The 21,191-nt window shown below is 44.4% G+C and overlaps 1 protein-coding gene across 1 annotated transcript in view; it reads right to left on the bottom strand.

Annotated features, from left to right (window-relative positions):
* Nucleotides 1-21,191, bottom strand: part of DPY19L4 (dpy-19 like 4) — a 92,240-nt gene that overhangs the window by 57,179 nt on the left and 13,870 nt on the right. Inside the window, exons 4-7 of the mRNA XM_077493053.1 lie at nucleotides 15,287-15,405; nucleotides 2,199-2,289; nucleotides 1,967-2,088; nucleotides 1,067-1,212 (exon numbers count right to left, since the gene is read on the bottom strand). Of these exons, the coding sequence (XP_077349179.1) occupies nucleotides 1,067-1,212; nucleotides 1,967-2,088; nucleotides 2,199-2,289; nucleotides 15,287-15,405 (478 nt within the window). The remainder of the gene's footprint in view (nucleotides 1-1,066; nucleotides 1,213-1,966; nucleotides 2,089-2,198; nucleotides 2,290-15,286; nucleotides 15,406-21,191) is intronic.

Genomic DNA, 21,191 nt, shown 5'->3' with positions numbered 1-21,191 from the left:
CCATGACTGAGCCCCAATTTGGTTTTAAACTATTTTTTATTTTCTAGAATTTTAGAAAAAAACAACAATACAAAACAATCAAAAACACAGGTACAAAAATCAAAAAAACACTAGTGGCATTCCTAAAATAAGCACAAAAAAAACCTTAAAAATCCCAGGTGATTTCATGTACCCCACTGTATGCATATAATTATGACCTTACATCACATGGAAAGAAAAAAAAAAAAAAAGGAGCTATGAGACAAACCCTACTCTTTGGAGAATGGATACCTTTTCTGGTCTTCCTCTCGACTGTGGTCTACAGTCCATCCAACCTCTCGACTAGACCCTACGTACCCCCCCCCAAAAAAGTGCCAGGGGGCCCCTATGCGGCTACCTCCCTGATTGTACCCAACACTTCCCATTCTGTGCTCTCTTCCCCCTTCTCAACCACCTAATCTATTCAAGCCCAATTTTGGCATTCAAGTTAAATAAACATATTCCCTTTAAAAAAAAAAGGGGGGGGGGTACACTACACACTGCTTAATCTCCAGCCAGTGACCTCACTCGAAAAAAGAAAGCACCCCAAGAAAAAAAAAAAGTAACAAAACCATTAAAAATAAATATGTGAGCTATTTGTAATTGTTTAAGGGGTAGTCCCAAAGAGAGCTGCCAATAGCTGCTATTGCTATTTCTTCTCCTGTGTGGAGTTTTATTTTTCCCAACTTGGATCCTGGATGTATTTGGTGTGTACATGTTAATACTTTTCAATAAAAATGTTTGAACAAGAAAAAAATCGAACGGGGTTCCAATCCTTCCCTGCTCTGTAAAAAAAAGGTTTTGGCTATGCATACAGTTTAAACGCCAATATAAACCACTGTGGGTGGTGTGAACCTCCATATACTGGTTGGCGGTTTAAACATGACAATGTTATTAGTGTGGTACACAGCTAATGTCTGGGAAATGCCAACTTTTCAGGGGTTTTGCAGCTAGAATTTAATATTTAATAGCTTTATTGTGAAGAATCAATTTTTTTTATTTCTTAAACAGAGTAAAAAGTCAGCTCTAAATGAATTTCAGTTTGTACCTGTTAATAATAAACCAGGCAGCTGTCAAAATCCCAGCCAGCCAGGTGCCACTCATCATCCAGCTGGTGACAAACAAGGCACCGATATATATTCCTTGTAGGCCAAATATGATTCCGATGTAGAAATATACGGGGTCCACTGCACCCTGTGAAGAGACCAGAGACAGTGGTAAGAATATCTGCACTTTGTACAGGAGAAGAAACAATCTCAGTTCTGTCTCTGTGATCGATTCCAGGGAACCCCTGCTTAAGGGGAGGGCTAGCCAAACCAAACTCTGACTCCTTCCCTAGAGCATTTGGTCTAGGTGTTTGGTCACATGAAATGCCTCCATAGGAAACCCACAGCTACCTTTTTTTTAAGTTTATGTCAGGGCTACTGTCGCCACTTTAAGGCAGAGGAGTGATTTTAAAGTGGTATTAAAGGTTTAATATATGATAGGTTATACTTACCTGCTCTGTGCAGTGGTTTTGCACAGAGCAGCCTTGATTCTTCTCGCAAGTGCTCCTGGCTCCTCCCCCTTGACCAGTGCAATAGCAAGCCACTTGATAAGGGGGCACTGGTGCATGCCTACTCTATGCATCCATAAGACACAGAGCCACAGCTCGGACCCGCCCCCTCTCTCTCCTCATTGGCTGTGACTGCTATTGGCTCCCACTGCTGTCTCAGCCAATATAGAGAGGGAGTCCCGGGACAGCCAAAGAACTCATACACATTGCTGGATTGAGAAAGGGCTCAGGTGAGTATTAGGAGGGGCTGTGGGGGGAACAGCACGCAGGTTTTTTTACCTATATGCTTATAATGCATGAAGGTAAAAACCTTCAGCTTTTACAACCACTTTAACTTTAGCTCTCCTTTAATGACATTTCTAGGAAAGCGACCCTAAAATTTGTAGAATTTACCTTACTACCAGACATGTGATACAGGGCACTGGCTATGAGCTCTGGGTACAGGGTCATCTGCTGGACAGCATTGATTGTCTTCATGGGCACAGTCCTATTGTTATAGGCCAATTCAAATACACCTGAAATAAAATGCACATCAATTACAATTCAGAGACAAACAAGAATGGTCCAAAACAAATGTTAAATATCATGTGTATGATAGTTAGCCAAGAGTTCTAGATTACTATACCTCTTTCAAATGATGGGGCTCGCAGCATGTCTTTATAAAATGAATAGTACACGGCTCCTTCTCCCTGAAAAGTGATTTCTCGTTCAAGATCCTAGAGAGGAGATAAGTGCAACACAGTGTTAACTATATACCCATTTTAAATAGGTACTACTAGAATTAAGATCTAGTTTGCTATTGATTATTGATCTAATGGTGCAGCTGACCCCTGTCGGCTTTAAGACTGAGAACTGAGTGATCAAACACCACTGATTGGTCGGTTCTCAGTGTTCCGTGACTGTCAGTCACCGACTCTCTGCTCTTCCCACCCCGCCCCTGTGTTCACTGGAGCGATGGGCTGTGTAGGTGTTGGGAGCGGCTGGCTCAGTCTCGGAGGCTCACTGAGAGGCTGAGCCAGGTCCCGGTCCATGCATCTGGTAGATCCTGTCCATATGAGCGTGATCTTTCCATAGCCTGGACTGGCTCTGTGACACCAGCCAACAGTGGGCTTCAGCTTCCTGGGTCACAGAAGCGAAGGACGAACTGCACTCCTGTAATTCATGGGAGAGTTACAGCCACACAAGCTTTGGTTGTACTTCTCCTTTAAAGAGGAATTCAAGATATAAATATTTTATACATAGTTATATTGATCCAGCTTGGACTAGTGTAACTATGTATATACACTATACCTGGCCAATGTTCCTGGAAGCAGGAAATTAATGAGGTAGACGCAGCTCCCCCCAGTGATCTCCATTTGCTTCCGGGTCTCACGCTGAGTAGCTACCCTGCTGCATTCTGATCACAGGAGGTCAGTCGCTCTGCACAGGCAACATTCAGAGAATGCTTTGCATTTGCAGAATGAATGCTCTGATTGGATGAGGTAGAGAGGTGGGGTGGCGACATCACTTCAGTGATTTCCAGCTTCCAGGGGCATACAGCAGAAAGGATGGTGGTATGTACATAGTTACACTGGCCCAAGCTAGTTCAAAATAACAATGTATAAATTATGAAATTCCTCTTTAAGAGTAAATAGTTCTTACTTTTAATTCTAATCTAGAGATATATCAAACAAGAGATGTGCCCCACCTTTACAATAATGAAGTCATTACTGCCGATCATTTCTACTGGAAGCTGGGTCACACACTTCTGCCGCAACTAGGCTAAACCAATGGACTGCTTCTAAGGCCGCGTACACACGGGCGGACTGTTCGCCCAACTTTGTCCGCTGAACAGTGTTTGGGCGGACAGTCCGCTCGTGTGTGGGCTTTCAGCGGACAGTTTCAGCGGACAGTTTGACGAACAAGGTTTTACGGAATTTCCGAAAAACTGTCCGCTGAAACCTTGTTTCAGCGAACAGTCCGCTCGTGTGTAGGCTTGTTCGTCAAACTAAGTTCCGCGCATGCTCAGAAAGGATTTACACGCCGAAAGTTATAATGCAGTGTATAGGACGTCGTATTTTTCGTCCCGTCGTACGTGCCGTTCACGTCATCGCGCACGGTTTCAGCAAACTGTCCGTCCGTCGTGTGTGGCCATGTCCGTCCATGCTAATTTTGAGCGGACTGTTTGCCGAAACTGTTTGACGGACAAAGTTGGGCGTGTGTACGCGGCCTAACTGTGACTGGGGAACCACATAAACTACAATTCAAATTATTTACCCTAGATTGTGGTGATCAAGGGACTCTCGGCTTCTCTGATCATATCGCAACAAGAGTGGAGATACCCACTAACTGGTGGTTAGGTTTGTTAGTAGGGCAGCACAGTGGTGTAGTGGTTAGCACTTTCACCTAGCAGCAATAGGGTTGCTGGTTCAAATCCCGACCACGACACTATCTGCCTGGAGTTTGCATGTTCTCCCTGTGCCTGTGTGGGTTTCCTCCGGGTACTCTGGTTTCCTCCCACATTTCCAAAGACATGCCCTGTCCAAAAAAAAATTTGGCCATAATATGTGTATGTGTATGTCAATGTTGTAAGTGTGTCGGGACCCTACTGGTTAAAAGGACCGCATAAAAAAAAAAAAAAAAAAGCTGCAGATGGATTCCGGTGGCAAGAAAGCGCCCTGAGGCGATTCAGTTCGCATAGGTAGTGCTATACAAGTCATTCATTCATTCATACAAGACTTAGTCCAGGAATCCTATTTCTATAGCTACCTTGATGATGAGAGAAAGCCCAATGAGGGACATTTGTCAGAATGCCATTATTACTGGGCTTGGCATCCAAATACACTTTTGCACACTGACTAGTATTCCAGTATTTCTCTCTCCCTCAGTTATTCACCATCACGCTAATGAGACTCCAAAGCTGATGGAAAGAGTCAAAGGAGGTTCAAACAAGGATGATATGCAGGCAACCGACATACTCCTTATCAACTGATGATGTCATTGGTCGTTAGGAGGTTGACAGCTAGAGGGTTGTAATGGTGTAACAATGAAAACCTGTAACTAAAAAGGCAGATTTCATCTACCCACCGGCTTGTAAACAATTTTGGGGCAATTTTTAGGCAACTCGCCTGGGCACCCTAGTTGAAAAAGGCTGTTCTATACATTGTGCTGTATGTTGCATACTCCAGACTACAACAAACCATACTTTGTGCCATATCTTACATACTTTGGACCACCACACGGCCAATACTTCATGTTATAAACTCGCCAGTGCTCCACTTTTTGTTGGTTATATACCTTACCACTCCACTCTGTATACTGTGCTGTGCATAACATCATGTTGTTGTAATAAAACCACTAGCAACGTTTTTGGCTTTTAAATTCCTTCAATGAAAGAATTCATAAGACATCCCAAGGACATGGTCAGAAGCATGTGAAAGCATAGCTGTATATTACACTTCTCTTTTATGTTTTAAGCAGTTAGTAGATAAAAGGGAGAATCTAATAATTACCTGCTATGGAAAACATACTTTCAATGATGAAACTCTTTTACATCAGAAGCATTTCCTGCCAAATGATTCCACTAGAATCTTCGGTTATTAGGGTAAGGCATGTTTAAATAAAGATAAAAGATAGTTAAAATCTTTTTTTCTTCTATTTAAAAACAGCTTTGCTCTGGCCTTTGCTGACCTCTGGTAATGCAGGTAAAACATGGTGGATGAAATGCTGGACCTAATGTGCCACAAAGCCTTGGTCACTGCTGGTGTCCTGAGGTCAGAAAGTCGCCAGCTCTAAGTGGATCCTTAGCGTTTATCTGGCCTGCAGACCTCTTGTGAAATCAAATAAAATCAAATTCTTTTGAGGCACTTATGCTAGCCATAAACTTGCAGATTTCCCCGTGCATGTTAAACAGCATAGATGGAGGTGTCATTACCCGAACAGTAACTTCATCTCATTGAATACATTGGCCGTTTGGCTGACAATTTTCCACATCTGAAGTTAACAAGCCAGGTGGACAAGGCCACCAATGGCTCAAATCTTGGCTGAATCAGCTGAAATTTGAGTCACAAAGAGCTAGCCTTAGGGTGAGTGACCCTACACAAAACTACTATTATAATTATTATACAGGATTTATATAGCGCCAACAGTTTGTGCAATGCTTTTCCTTAGGGCAAACAGTACAGTTACAATACAATTCAATACAGGAAGAATCAGAGGGCCTTGCTCGTTAGAGCTTACAATCTAAAAGGGAGGGTCAATTGATACAAAAAGGTTATAACTGTGGGGATGAGCTGATGAAGAAGATTAAAGTACAGTTGTTAGGTGGAGACAAGATAGGCTTCTCTGAAGAGAAAAGATCAGGGATTGGACAGAGTTGGAGATAGTCAGACAGATTGGGGTAGAGAACACAGATTGGGGTAGAGAACACTAAAGGATGCGGGAGGCTTTGGACAAGTCCTGGAGACAAGCATGGGAGGAGGTGGCGAGGGAGCTAGAGGGCAGGAGGTCTTGTGAGGAGCGAAGAGAATGATTTGGTTGGCATCTTGAGACTAGGCTTGTGATGTAGCTGGGGGCCAAAGTTGTAGGTGGCTTTGTAAGTTACTGTTAGTATTTTGAGTTTAATTTGTTGGGTGCGTGGCAGCCAATAGAGGGATTGGCAGAGAGGGGCAGCTGGTAAGGTGGATGACTCTAGCAGCAGCATTCATGATGGACTGAAGGGAGGATAGACTATTTAAAAGGTAAGTCAATGAGGAAGGAATTCCAGTAGTCAAGGTGAGAGATAACCAGGGAGTGAATTAGGAGCTTTGTGGTGCCATTGGTTAGGATGGGGCATATTTTGGAGCTGTTGCGGAGGTTGAGGCAACAAGCTTTGGAAAGCGATTGGATGTGGCGCCAAAACGAGAGTTCAGAGTCCAGGAGAACACCTAGCACCCTGGCATACGGGGACGAGTTGATGGTTGTGCCAATGCTCTTGACAGAGAAGTCAGGGAAAGGGTCACATCGGGCAGGAAATATTAGGAGCTCAGCTGACCCAGGGCGAAGGTGTAGATTGAGAGTAGGAGAGGTCTAAAAACAGAACATTGGGGAGATCCCAATTACAATCTTGTGGAAACGGGCATTTTTGACTCAATAACTGTATATAGTTGCTCTAGTGAAGTGACTCAAGGAATGGGTTTATCTTCACTGTTAAACACTAATGTGCAGTACTTAAACTTTGAAAAGTATGGGAGTCCATTTTTTTTTTAAATTCATACTTACCTAGCTGGATGCAGCATCGGTCCGAGCCCTCTGGCTCAAAAACTGAGAACCAAGTGATAAATCATCGCTTATTTTTACAGCTCCGTGAGCAGAGAGCTGGTGACGGTCAGTCAGTCAGCAGCTCTCTGCTCTGCTATCCCACACTCATTGGAGAGCAGGGCTGTGGAGGGGGCGGGAGAGGCTGGCTCAGGCTCTCAGTGGTTTAGCTCAGACCCTGAGGAGGTCCAGACACGTGGGCGAATCCCAAATTCATTGTCGCGATCTTGTTTGAGCCTGGACCGGCTCTCTGTGACGTCAGCAGACAGCAGATTTCTTTTACCAGCGTCCAAATCGGAGGTGGACCTTTTGTTTAAATCTTTTTTATTTACTTCAAGATCATTTTTATAACGTTTCATTATTATTTCTGAGATATACATAAGGTTACAGTCACAAAGTTTCAGAACAAATAAGATAAGAATGATTTAAAGATTCTGAGTGTCCCCCAGGCCAGCCAACTGTTGTAGTGATGAGAGTGGCTCCTGTTCTGCCATTAATAAGGCACAACAGCTTTGGACTTTACCAATGACTTTTTGCTTATTATTGAATCACCACTGGATTTTTTTTATTTTTTTTTGCTGAACAAAATAAGACTGAAAAAGATTTTTCTTTGTTTCTGTTATAACATTTTGCAAATGATCATTCTTCATAAATTTAGGCCAAAATCTATTCAAAGTTGTAGAGTCCACAATTTATCGCATATATCTAAAAATGGATCAATCCTGATGTACTGATGGATCTCATTTCTTGAGGCCCAAAAATGCCAGGACAGTACAAATATCCCCCCCCCCCAATAACCCATTTTTGGAAATTAGACAGCTCAAAATATTTAGTGAGAGGCATGGCAAGTTTTTTGAAGTTGTCATTTTTTGCCACAATTATTTTACAATTTTTACATACTGTCAGCAGGGCAGTGTCAACATATAACCAGTGTGGCGGTGCTCAGGGATACGGACTGGTGACAGTATGTAAAAAAAAAAAAAAAAATTATATATATATATATATATATATATATATATATATATATATATATATATGTAATATTAGGATTTTTTCTACAGCTTGTCTGTAAAACCCTTTTCTTGGTGTACAAGGGACACAGAGCAGCCATAATAACTAACTGGGTTATACGCCGCCTAAAGGTGAATGGACACTGGCAAACCAAAAAAGACAGGAAGTCCTCCCCTATATAATCCCTCCTATACACGAAGTACCTCAGTTTTGTAGCAAGCAATAAACTTCCCAGACAAGAGGGAATGGATCTGTGTGTACTGTGATGTACTCCAAGAAAAAGGATTTTACAGATAAGCTGTAGAAAAAATCCTAATTTCTTTATCGAACATCACGGGACACAGAGCAGCCATAATAACTAACTGGGATGTCCCCAAGCCATGCTTTTGATGGGAGGGAATCCATTATGACCAAACACCATCAGAATCCCAGGATCTATATTGCTGCCTGCAGTGCACTGCATCCAAATGCAACATCCTCCTAAGTCCTAACATTCACATGATAAAACCTAGTGAATGTATGCAACGAAAACCAGGTAGCAGCCTTGCACATCTGAGCCATCGATGCTTGATGATGAACTGCCCACGAAACACTCACTCTCCTGGTAGAGTCTGCCCTTACTGGAAAAGGTGGGGCTTTACCCCTTAATCTATACGCTTGAACAATCACTTGGCGGATCCATTGGGAAGTCCACTTAGATGCTGCCTGTCCCGTCTTGGGACCGTCTGGCAATACAAACAGAACATCAGTGAACACCTTCTGGCAATACAAGAAGATCATCAATGATCTGAGCCGACATTCTGAGATAGACCCCGATAGCCCGTACTACATCAAGAGAATGAAATAATTTCTCCTCTGCAGATTTTGGATTTGGAAAAAAGGAAAGCAGAATGATATCCTGATTTAGATGAAAACTGGACACTACCTTGGGCAAAAATTCTGGTTGTGGCCACAAAACTGCCATATGCAGGTGCAAGATCAAAACGGGTTCTTTACAGGACAGAGACGCTAACTCCGACACCCTCCTGGCCAACATCACTGCCACCAAGAAAACTAATTTTCTTGTCAAAAGGACCAGAGGATTCTGACGGATAGAATCAAAAGGCTGCTTCTGTAAAACCCTGAAGACTAAAATTTAAATCCCAAGGGCACAGAGGTGGTCTGACCAGTGGAAGAACACAAATCATCTCCTGTACAAATTTGTACAAAGGAGTGAGAAGCAATAGCCCTCTGAAAAAAGATTGCGAAGGCCAAAATTTGACCCTTAATTGTACTTAAGCCCAGATTCATATCAACTACTTTTTGCAGAAAAGCCAGAACTCTCCCAATGACATACAGTATCTATGGGGGGTGCCACCTCCTGGCCTCACACCAGGCAATATAGGATTTCCAGACTCTATAGTAGATACTCCTAGAGACAGGCTTACTAGCATTCAACATGGTAGACAATACTAACCCAGAAATGCCCCAGTCTTTTAAGATCCTGGTTTCAACAGGCAAACCGTTACATTTAGAGAAATATTGGACCCTGTGGGAGCAGATCCGGTCGGAGTGGAAGAACCCATGGGTTTCCCACCGCCAGTCTTACAATCTGTGCGTACCAAGTCCTTCTGGGCCAGGCGGGAGCCACTAGGATCACAGGCTCTCTCTCTTCCGGGATACTGCGTAGTAGCCTTGGCAACAGCTGGATTGGAGGGAAGGCATAGACCAAAGAAAAACTGATTCCATGGAATAACAAAGGCCCCTAATGAAAGCGGGTCTAGTTTCCTGTTGAACCTCCTCGCCAGCAGGTCTACATCCATAAACCCCCTATTTGCGGCAGATCGATGCAAAGATCTCAGGATTTAAGGACCACTCCCCTGGAAACATTTGATGGTGACTCAGAAGGTCCACCTTCCAATTCTCTACTCCCAGAATAAACACAGCTGATAGGGATGGGACAAATCTCTCTGCCCAGGTCAGCATGAGATCCACTTCCTTCTGGGCTGTCTGACTCCTGGTGCCTCCGTGGTAATTGATGTATGCCACAGCCGTGGCGTTGTCCGACTAGACTCTCACAGGACATCCCTGAAGACATCCATGTTGTCTGAAAGTCCAGAAGCTTAGGGCCAAGCGAGCTGCCCGATTCTCCAAAATGTTGATGAGCAAGCTTCTCTCCCTCCAGGACCACCCTCCCTGGAAGGTGGCCTCCTCTAGGACTGCCCCCATCCAGAATGACTGGGGTCTACATCACTACCCTCCAGACCACAGGGAAAATAACTTTCCTTTTACCAGATTCTTGCTTATCATCCACCAACTGAGACTCTGGCCACTTTCAGCCATAGAGACATGTGCCAGTCCAGAGCCTGTATAGTCTTGTTCCAGGCAGAGAGAATGTTGTTCTGTAGTGGTCTGGAGTGGAATTGTGCATAAGGGACTGCTTCGAATGAAGACACTATTTTCCCCAGTAGCCTCATACACCGGCGGATGGATATTTTTTCCCTTTTATGACCTGGATGAGGTCTTTCATGGCTCTGACCTTCCATGGCGGCAAAAATACCTTTGTCTTTACCGTGTCTAATAGACGTTCTGCCTCAGGTCTGGAACCGTTTAATCTATCAATAATAGATCATCCAGGTATCCTGCCACCGATATTTCCTGAGATCTTAGAACTGCAATACCGGAGCCAGTATGGTGCCGTGGCTTACCCGAAGGGCAGTGCCACAAACTGAAAATGTTGGTTGCCTACTACTACTCACAGAAACCTTTGATGGGATTTGCAGATTGGCACATATAAAAAAGGTATGTGTCATTGATGTCTATGGATACCAAAAATTCCTTTCCGTGCAAGGAGGCTACGAATGAACGAATTGACTCCATCTGGAAAGAGCGAATGTGTAGAAACTGATTTAGAGCCTTAAGATCCAGAACAGGCCTTAAATCTCTATTCGGCTTTGGGACTATGAAAAGATTTGAGTAAAAGCCCCCGAAACTCTTGTTAGCTGGGGCCTCTGAAATCATTCCTTGTGACCTTAGATGATCTATTGCCCGAAGAAAAGTCGATTTACCAGATCTATGGGGATGTTGGACCTTAAGAACCGAGAGCGGGGGGGCTGAATTCTATTTTGTATCCTAGAGACACCATAGAAATAACCCACTAGTCTCAGATCACTTCTTCCTAGGCGTCTGAGAAAACTAATAGCCTCCCCTCCACCCCTTCATAAGGAGGGCTTGGGACTGGCTTTAGGGGGTATCAGGGCCCAGGGCCTTTTCTGCCCTTAGCCTTAAGCCTTTCCCCTAGACCCGGGTGGCCGAGGCCATCGAAAATAAATGAAATTAGAAGTTCTGGGTACTGAAGCACTCATCTTCTTAACTGATAGAAGTTTACTTTTACTCCCTGAAATCTTCTGGATATATTTATCCAGATCTTCTCCAAATATAATCTTTGGCAGGGTAATTCTGCAGACCAATTTTTTAACCAAAGAATCCTGCGGACCAGGACACCTGTTGTATAGAATCCTTAAGAGCATCTACTGCGAAACATAAATGCACAAGGTAACTCTGCCAAGTCCTCAGCAGATACCCCCTGATCGGGGATAGTCTTAGCTACCTGCTTCACCTGGTCCTTTAAAGACTTATGCCGTATATACACGGCTGAACTTTTCGACAGCAAAGGTCCAACGGAACAAATCCGTCGGACAATTCGACTGTGTGTGGGCTTCATCAGACCTTTGCTGTCAAAAAATCAGATGGACTTTAGATTTAGAGCATATTTCAAATATTTCCGATGGACTCGAGTCCGGTTGAAAAATGCGTTCGTCTGTATGCTAGTCTGACGGACGAAAACCGATGCTAAGGCAGCTATTGGCTACTGGCTATGAACTTCCTTATTCTAGTCCGGTCGTACGTCATCACGTTCAAATCCGTTGGGACTTTGGTGTGATTGGGTGTGGCCAAGTCCGTTCGTTCGGAAAGTCCATCGTGAAGACCATTGGACCTAGTCTGCCAGAAAGTCTGGCCGTGTGTACACGGCATAACAGATACCAATAGCTGCGACTGCCGGTTGTGCAGCAGACCCCGCAATAGCAAATGAAGCCTTTAATAAAGACTCCAATTTCTTATCTGCTGGATTCTTAAACACCTGGGCATTATCTACAGGACAGGTAAGACTCTTTTCCACAGATGGCATGCTCCATTTCTTTATAAACTTTTCCTCCATATGATACAAACATGCAAACCTTTTAAGAAGAATAATAAGCTTATCAGGGTGATCCCAGTCAGCATACCCAATTTGCTCTAGCAACAGATGCAAGGGAAAAGCCTGCAAACTCTGTGGAGGCTGAAGAGGTGCTAAAGATGAAAAGGAAACCTCAGGGACCTCCACAGGCGGCAATTTAAATCCTGAACAGACCATCTTCATGAGGGACTGGATTAGCAGTCTCTGGGATTGAGAGGCTGAAAACGGTTCTTCAGAACCTGACTCCTCAGAAGTGGAGTCCGTGGCCTGACCTTCCTCCCGGTCATTTAATGCCACTTCTTTCACATCTTCTGCTCAGGTGAAGGGGATCTAAACCCGTTTCTTTCCACCTTGGGAAACTGAAGCAATCATATCTGCTATTTTTCCTTCCAGCCCAGCTGAAGCTGATGCTTCAATGCCGGACAACCGCAATGGCTCAGACTGGCCAGTTGCCTCAGGTCTTTCAGGAGAGTTAAACACAGCAGATAAGGCTAGCATCCTGCAATACCGATGGTAGTGCACTCGCACCCCTTCCTGCTGTGCCTCTCCCCCTCCTCTTCCAGGAAGACATGCCTGAGACAAAATTTGAGGTAGCAAAAAACCCACTTTATGCACTTCAACCGTCTTGCAAAATACTACACTTAGTCCTTGCAATACATAGCTCTTACAGGACCTGCGGTGCACTGGCCCATACACCCACTGTGACTCAGATGCACAGCTAACATTGCTCTGTGTCACTTCGAGCCTGCTTACAGAAGCCTGGATCTGAAACAGCTCCTAATATGGCCGCTTACGCCCCTACTGCGTATTCCCAGTGTGCACGTTTGCCACATGCAAGCTCGTAGCATCCTGCACACCTGTCATGTCCTTCCTACGTGCACGTCCATTGTTCACGTTTGTCGTGTCATATCTGCCCACGCGTGCACCCCCTATAGCAGCATAAATAGCGGTGGGAAAGGGCCACGAAGGCGCCGGAGTAGAGGCTAGGTTTACAGGGCGGGGGAATCTCAAGAGGCACCCACCTCCTGTTGGGATTATCCAGGCTGGAAGCCTCCACAGAGAAAGCGCCTTTGCACCGTGACATCACTGCCCCTAGTGGACATAAAAAAATATGACACATGGTCCTATAAAAAGTAAGAGACTGTGCAATAGATTTTACGGTTTAAGCAAGTGCAAAAAAGTTTTTAAAACACTTACCAGTCCTGCCACAGGATTCTGCTTAAAAGCTAGATTCAAATCTTCCCCCATCATGGCGGGTTCTGTCTCTTGGACCTTCAAGGACCGGGTTACCCAGAATATGGGGCCACTCCCTTGGACCTGTAAAGCACCCTGCCGGATCTTCTTGGGGTCTTTTCTTACCAAGGGTCCAGATCCCAGGGTCCAGTGCCCAAAGGGTCACATTACAGGCAATACCTTGTAATCTTATGTAGATGAGGTTTGGGTACCATCAATTTTAGTGCATCGCCGTTCGGATGAATCCGATTATATAGTCCCTTAAATCCTGCAGGATCTGTTCCAGGACCATGCTCTTAGCTTGATCATGAAGAGCTTCTCCAACCATGACCATTACCTTACAAGACAAAAACTGGGGTACTTCTTGTGTAGGAGGGGGTTATATAAGGGAGGACTTCCTGTCTGTTTGATTTGCCAGTGTCCATTCACCTATAGGTGGTGTATAACCGTTAGTTATTATGGCTGCTCTGTGTCCCGTGATGTACAATAAAAAAAATAAACAGAAGGCACATAGGCACATGGAGAATATCGATCCTGCTTGGCTTAGTTGTTCCCTCTGGGGCCATTTACATCATACAGGTTGCCTTTCTATCCATCCTGCTGACCACCATCCAGCCGTGGCATCCACCTGGAGCTGGCAGGCTTTACCAGAAGCTAGTACGCGCCCCCTCTGGGAACTGAATTTTCTTCCCTCCATTTCCTTGGATGGTGATTGAGGTTCAAACCATCTTCAGGGAAGCCTCCTAAATGATTACTTTCCCCTTATGCACTCGGAGGTCACTGGTAATGTTCACTAACATTTATTTTAAACTTTGGCTGTTCAACCATTTTTTTACTTTATGGAATAAATAGCATAAATAGCATTGTCTATGCATACAGTACTACGTTGGGATTTATTTTCTTTCAGAGCGCTGTCTTTTGTGTTGTTTTATTTGACTGTCACATCTCTTTCATGCTGTGCTGGCTGCAGTGGGTCTGATCCACTTATCTGATTACTCCTCATCAGAGCACTCTACTTGGCCCCTAGACTCGCAGCGCTCCAACTGTTCTGTGTTTTTTCATTAAGGGGGTAAAACTTTCCGGGGCTAAAGCGGTTAATAGAACAAAAATATATCTTGTTTGAAGTGGTTAATAGACTGACCTTTACTTCTTCCAGCTTCTGCTGGCACCGTTCTACAGGCACCGTTCTCATTGTCATTACACGTTGTAACTTTAACAGGTGATGTGCACTTAGTATCACTCTGCCTGTGACACAGAGGAAGTATTGGCTTATGCGGCTCCTGCACCCTCCGTGGCTGCCTGCATCCTTTGCTGGCAGCCCTGGCTTAAGGCACTCTGATGCTCTGTGATTGCTGATCAAGATCTGGGCTTGCCGACCTGCCATACCAGAGCATGAGGTCCACCCTCCCCACATCAAACCCCCCCCCCCCCCCCCCCCGGAGTTCTCTGCGCTTACCTCCATGGGTAATAAGCTGGCAGTGCCCAGGCAGAAGATGTGGTGGTCTGGGGGATCTGAAAACTCCTCTCTTTTCCCCATTCTCCCTGCAGGGCTTCTGGGACAGCATCAGGGCAATTCTGATTGGTCAGAACCAGCACAGAGAACTGCCCTGATCTATCCTGGAAGCCCTGCAGAAAGAAGAACAGGGAATTTGAAATTCCCAGATTGCTACATTGGCTATGTGGGCACTTACAACTCATCACCAACAGAGGTAAGTACAGTGGGGACCAAGGGGGTAGAGAGGACGTAGGATGTTAGTTCCCCTTTTCATTTTTTTTGTGAAAATGTGAACTAAACCTTTTAATGAAAGTTTTTTAGAATGCCACAAGAGATGCAGGATCTCGCCACTTCCTTCACTGTACTGCTATCTCTTATCATTTTGACTTCCTGACATGTTACTTGCTGCCTCATAGTACTGATCAGAGTGACAGATAAACTTAGCAGAACTTCAGCAACTACCAATATTCTATAGAATTCTTACCCTCCGACTAGAAAACCAGAACTTGCGCTCATGATAGGTGGATAGGTAAATTGCATACATCATGCCACTTGTGACCATTAACAGGCATCCAATAAACAGCTTTGCAAACCACTGCACACCTGAAAAGAAGAAAACAAAAAAAAAAGTACATGAATGTCTATTTATTCTTTTGGAAAAACATCTTTGACAACAACTTCACCCAAAAAGCCGTTCTTCACAGGAAGCTTAGTGAGTCACATTTGTCCAGCACCCGGACAGCCTTGGTAGTACTGTAAACCAACCTTTGTGGGATCGCCATGTCATCTGTCCACTATTTTTCTCCCTCTAGTGACATACAGTATCTCACAAAAGTGTGTACACCCCTCACATTTTTGTAAATATTTTATTATATATCTTAATGTGACAACACTGAAGAAATGACACTTTGCTACAATGTAAAGTAGTGAGTGTACAGCTTGTATAACAGTGTACATTTGCTGTCCCCTCAAAATAACGCAACACAGCCAATAATGTCTAAACCACCCGTCATTAAATGGGGGCCCCCAGTCCGTCAGGCCACCAGTGTGTTGCCGTATTTCAGCAGTTATTTGCAGGGACAATGACGTTGCATGTGCACCCCGCCTCTAGTTGCTGGAACACCATTGCGTGTGCGCCCTGCCCTCTCCTACGGCTCTCGCTCCCAAGTCTTTCTCCCAGCTGGGCTGCGAGTTGGGACGTGATGTCACATGCGCTCCTCGCCCCTCTGCTGCTCACAGCTCTCCTCTCACTCCTTGTGAGGTATGATACCTCGCAGTTTCCACACCCTGCAGCTTGCCATATGTGCAGACTCCCTAGTACTTTTGTTAAGGGGCACGCTGATGGGCATATTTTGTAAAGTGGCACTCTGATGAGCACATTTTTATTAAGGGGCACTGTAATTGGCACAACAAAATGTGTACATCAGCATGCCCCTTAACATAAAATAGGGGCATGCTGATGGGCACATTTTATGTTAAGGGGGCATACTGATGGGGACACCCGATGTAAGGGGGCACACCTAATGTCAATGAGCACTCTGATGGGCCCACCTGATGTAAAGGGGTACCCTGATGATGGCACCTAATGTAAGGGGACCTTCTGATGAAGAAACCCGATGTAAGTGGTCACTCTGATGGGGACACCTGAAATAAGTGGGTACTCTAACGGTGGCCACTAATTTATGGGGGTAGTCTGATGGGCACCCAATGTATTGAATTACACTAGTAGGGACACCTGATGTATGGCGGAACACTATTGGGGACATTTACACAGTATTACCAGAGTGTGTGTAGGAAGCAGTAAGAAAAGCATCAGAGAGCAGGGCTTACACCCCAAAAAAAAGAAAGATGATGTATATACAATCTTTCATGGCACAGACTTGTGATTCGGACCTCGGCCAGAAAAATTTTTAGTGACCGGACCTCCTTGAATTTTAATTGACAACCCATGCTTGACTGTAGGCAAGACACACTTGTCTTTGTACTCCTTACCTGGTTGCCGCCACACACGCTTGATACCATCTGAACCAAATATCTTGGTCTTATCAGACCACAAGACATGGTTCTAGTAATCCATGTCCTTAGTCTGCTTGTCTTCAGTAAACTGCTTGCGGCCTTTCTTGTGCATCATCTTTCGAAGAGGCTTCCTCCTAGGACAACAGCCATGCAGACCAGTTTGATGCAGTGTGAGGGGTGTGTTCTGAGCACTGACAGGCTGACCCCCACCCTTCAACCTCTGCAGCAATGCTGGCAGCACTCATACGTCTATTTCCCAAAGACAACCTCTGGATATGACGCTGAGCACGCGCACTCAACTTCTTTGGTGGACAATGGAGAGGCCTGTTCTGAGGGGAACCTGTCCTGCCCACCGTGCTGCAGCTCAGTTTCAGGGTCTTGGCAATCTTCTTAAAGCCTAGGCCATCTTTATGTAGAGCAATAATTCTTTTTTTAGATCCTCAGAGCATTTTCTGCCATGAGGTGCCATGTTGAACTCTCAGTGACCAGTATAAGAGTGAGAGCTATAAACACCAAATTTAACACACGTGCTCCCTATTCACACCTGAGACCTTGTAACACAAATGAGTCACATGACACCTGGGAGGGAAAATGGCTAATTGGGCCCAATTTGGACATTTTCATTTGGGGGTGTACTCACTTTTTGCAGCTGATTTAATAACTCACTGGATATGCAGATTGTTTATCTATTAATCCTTGTCTATGTTCCAGTTTAAAGCGGTATTAAACCCAAAACCAAAAACGTAACATATTGCAGTTTATCAAAACTTGTGTTGACTGCATTAATTGTAATTTTTTTGAGTTTTTCACAATTTTTTTCACCTGTGAAGGTATTAGGCACTCTAATATCTTCTGTATTAGAGTGCCTACACTCTGGATGAAGGAGCACAGGGGGCACCTTTGGACAGCTGCATTGTTAATGTGGGGGGGGGGGTTAGGGGGGTAATTTGATGTACTAGCAGATTTAATCCAGCTAACATTTCACAAGAAGCTATAGTAAACAGTTTTTCCTTTTGGAATAAAGGTTTTCCATAGATAAATAAGGCTTGGTTCACACTATTGTGACTTGGAATCCGACTTGTGTGACCCCAAGTCACATGACATGTGAAATCCCATGCTAGTCAAAGAGAGCTGTCTTAATTAGCACTACTGAAGTCACGCCGACTTTAAAAAAAGTTCTACCTAACTTGTGCCCATAGGCTTTGATAGATGTCACCTCCAAGTCGGATCCTCCTCTATATTGATGCGTTTTGGATCCGACATTACAGGAAGATCACCCAGGCATTCCTTTAAAGTCGCTTCAAGACGTACTGAAGTCGCTAGCAAAAGTTCTAGATGCCTGCCCTGCTAACCCTCTGACTTTTTTGAATTACTGATCTGGAACCATTATGAAGACCGGGAGTCCTAAATTTACGCGCTTATTTCAGGTCAATGACTCTGAAAGTACCGATGCATTATCAGTCCCAATGTTGTAATAAGAAATGTTGTGCCCTAGCATAACTTTAGATGTACAGAAATGAAGTACAGTAAACCCAGAGATGTTCCGGGAATGCAATATTCCATGCAACTGGCTCACCGCAAAACTGACTGCAACATCTGTTTAGAGTTCTAGGAGTGCAATGAGAAGGACCAACGGAAGAAGACACGCTGGAGCTGCTTTAACCACTTCAATACAGGGCACTTTCGCCCCCTTCCTTCCCAGCCCAATTTTCAGCTTTCATCGCTCTAGCGCTTTCAGTGACAATTGCCCAGTCATGCTACACTGTACCCAAATGAAGTTTTTATCATTTTGTTCGCACAAATAGAGCTTTATTTTGGTGGTATTTATTCACGACTCCGTTTTTTATTTTTTGCGATATAAGCGCAAAAATGCGGAAATTTGGAAAAAAAAACAATATTTTCTTTTTTCTATTTTAAAAGAAATCCAATAAAATCAAATTTTGTCATAAATTTAAGCCAAAATGTATTCTGCTACATGTTTTTGGTAAAAAAAATTCCGTTAAGTGTATAATAATTGGTTTGTGTGATCACGGACATATGTACGCAAATGATCATGTACATATGTGTGCAGGTGATCACGTACATATGTGTGCAGATAATCATTGGGACATGTGATTTTAGTGGGACATATGTGGGGGACATGTTTTTATTAATAGGGACATGTGTTTTTATTATTTGGGGACATGTATGTTTTGGGGACATGTGTGGGGACATTGTGTTTATACTGTTTAGTGTGTTTACTGTGTGGTGATTTGTGTGTACACTAGACTAGTGATCAGTGAGTAAAAAGCTGTAAAAAACAGCTCATACTCACTGATCATCAGCCGGCTGCAGCGATCTGCTCTCCTCAGCGATGACTTCTGTGTGAGGAGAGGAGGAGCCGATTGCCTAGCAACCGGCTGTTTGTTTACATCACATGACGGCCGTGATTGGACACGGCCGTCATGTGATCAGGAGGGCCAATCACAGAGCCCTCCTGCCGATCTGAGATGCGCCGTGTCCGGGTGACACGGGCGCATCGGGATCGCGCCGCTGCGCGGGCGCGCGATCCCGCTCCTCCTGATGGACGTTCCTGAACGTCCTATCAGGAGTAAACGGCTCCCACCCGGCCGTATATGTGCATTGGCCGGGTGGGAAGTGGTTAAAGTGGTTGTATACCCTTTTTTGTAACTTTTACCTACAGGAAAGCCTATAATAAGGCTTACCTGTAGGTAAAAAAAATCTCCTAAACCTGTACGGTTTAGGAGATATTCCCCTCGGTATGCGCCGCTGACTGCAGCGGCGCATGCGCACGAGGGGATTCTCGGCCTGAAAATCCGGCAGTGGCCGGCGGCCGGAAAGAAATCTCCCGCGCGCATGCGCGGGAGTGACGATATCGCGGCTCCGGCCATTCACAGCGCCGGAGCCGCGATACCTGGAAGAAACGCCGAGGGAGCATGTCATCTCCCTCGGCGGGGATCGTGCCAGATGTCGGGGCCTCGTTCTAAGGTAAGTATTTCATAATGAGCTAGTATGCGGTGCATACTAGCTCATTATGCCTTTTGCTTTGCAGGTGTTAAAAAAAAAAAAAAAATAGCGGGTTTACTACCGCTTTAATAAAAAGGACTGTGTCAAAACTGTGTACTGGTTTTATTTTTGACATGTTTTTTGGGTGAATGAGTAGGGGTACAATGTACCCCATACTCATTCACTTAGGGTGGGGGGCCTGGATCTGGGGGCCCGCCTTGGTAAAGAGGCCCACGTCCTCATCAATGGGGACAAGGTGCTTTGGGGTGGGGGGCACAGCGCCCCCCCTGCCCCAAAGCACCCACCCCACATGTTGAGGGCATGTGGCCTGGTATGGTCCGGGGGTGCTCATTCGCCACTCCACTTTCCTGACCTGCCAGGCTGCGTGCTAAGATAAGGGTCTGGTATGGAATTCGGAGGGGGGCCCTGCGCAGTTTTTCTTTTTTTTAAATTTTGTTGTGGAGTCCCCTCCTCAAGATTCATACCAGACTCAAAGGGCCCGTTATTGTCAGATCAAAGTCGAATCCCTTTCATTGAAGTCGTAGGGCAAAGTCGGAGCAGAAGTTGTCCAACTTCCATGTCGTACCAATGTGAACCTGGCCTGAAACACTAAGATAAAAAGAAACATTGCATCTATTTGTTTCTTCATCTACAGATTTTGTTTTTTATTAAATGTACCTCTGTTTAACCCCTTAAATTTACTAATCAGCCTCAAACAACTCCTTATTCTCCATTTCATTATTATTTTCCTGCGGATTTCTTTTTTTGGTTAATTTCTATTTTTATAAACGATTAATATTTACAACTTTTCTTGTTCATTAATAGGATCAGTACTCGTAACACAATGGTATCGGTGCATTCCAATTTTTAGTAGCTGCAACAGTAAGCAAATATTCCAATATTCCCTGTACAGATAAAGATGCCAACTTTAATGATGTCACCGGGAAAATGGTTCTGCCCACACGCTGGATGCACATGTTCAAATCAACACTCCAAGTGAACACTATTTTATATAACCACTTGAAGACCAGGCCTTTTCTGGCACTTTTGTTTACATGTGAAAATCAGTATTTTTTGATAGAAAGTGTCCAAGATACCCCCGAACATTACATATATTTCTTAAAGCAGAGGCCCTATAAAATAAAATGGCGGGTGCTGCAATTATTTTATAGCACATAGTATTTGCGAAGCAGTTTTTCAAACGCCATTTTTTTGTTGGAAATAAATATATACTTTCTTGAATTTCAATGCAAAAATAACACAATACCCAACTCTGTATCGGACTTTGCCTTGAATGTCGATCTGCTTTTGACTAAACTAAAATTCAGACTGCAGGCATGGCAGGAATCTACCTTTGACACTCACAG

This window comes from Lithobates pipiens, unplaced genomic scaffold, assembly GCF_037356315.1.
Source record: "Lithobates pipiens isolate NorthernLeopardFrog02 unplaced genomic scaffold, aLitPip1_a1.2 Scaffold_19, whole genome shotgun sequence".
In the NCBI taxonomy this organism is placed as follows: domain Eukaryota; kingdom Metazoa; phylum Chordata; class Amphibia; order Anura; family Ranidae; genus Lithobates; species Lithobates pipiens.
This window is presented reverse-complemented; position numbering and strand designations above follow the sequence as displayed.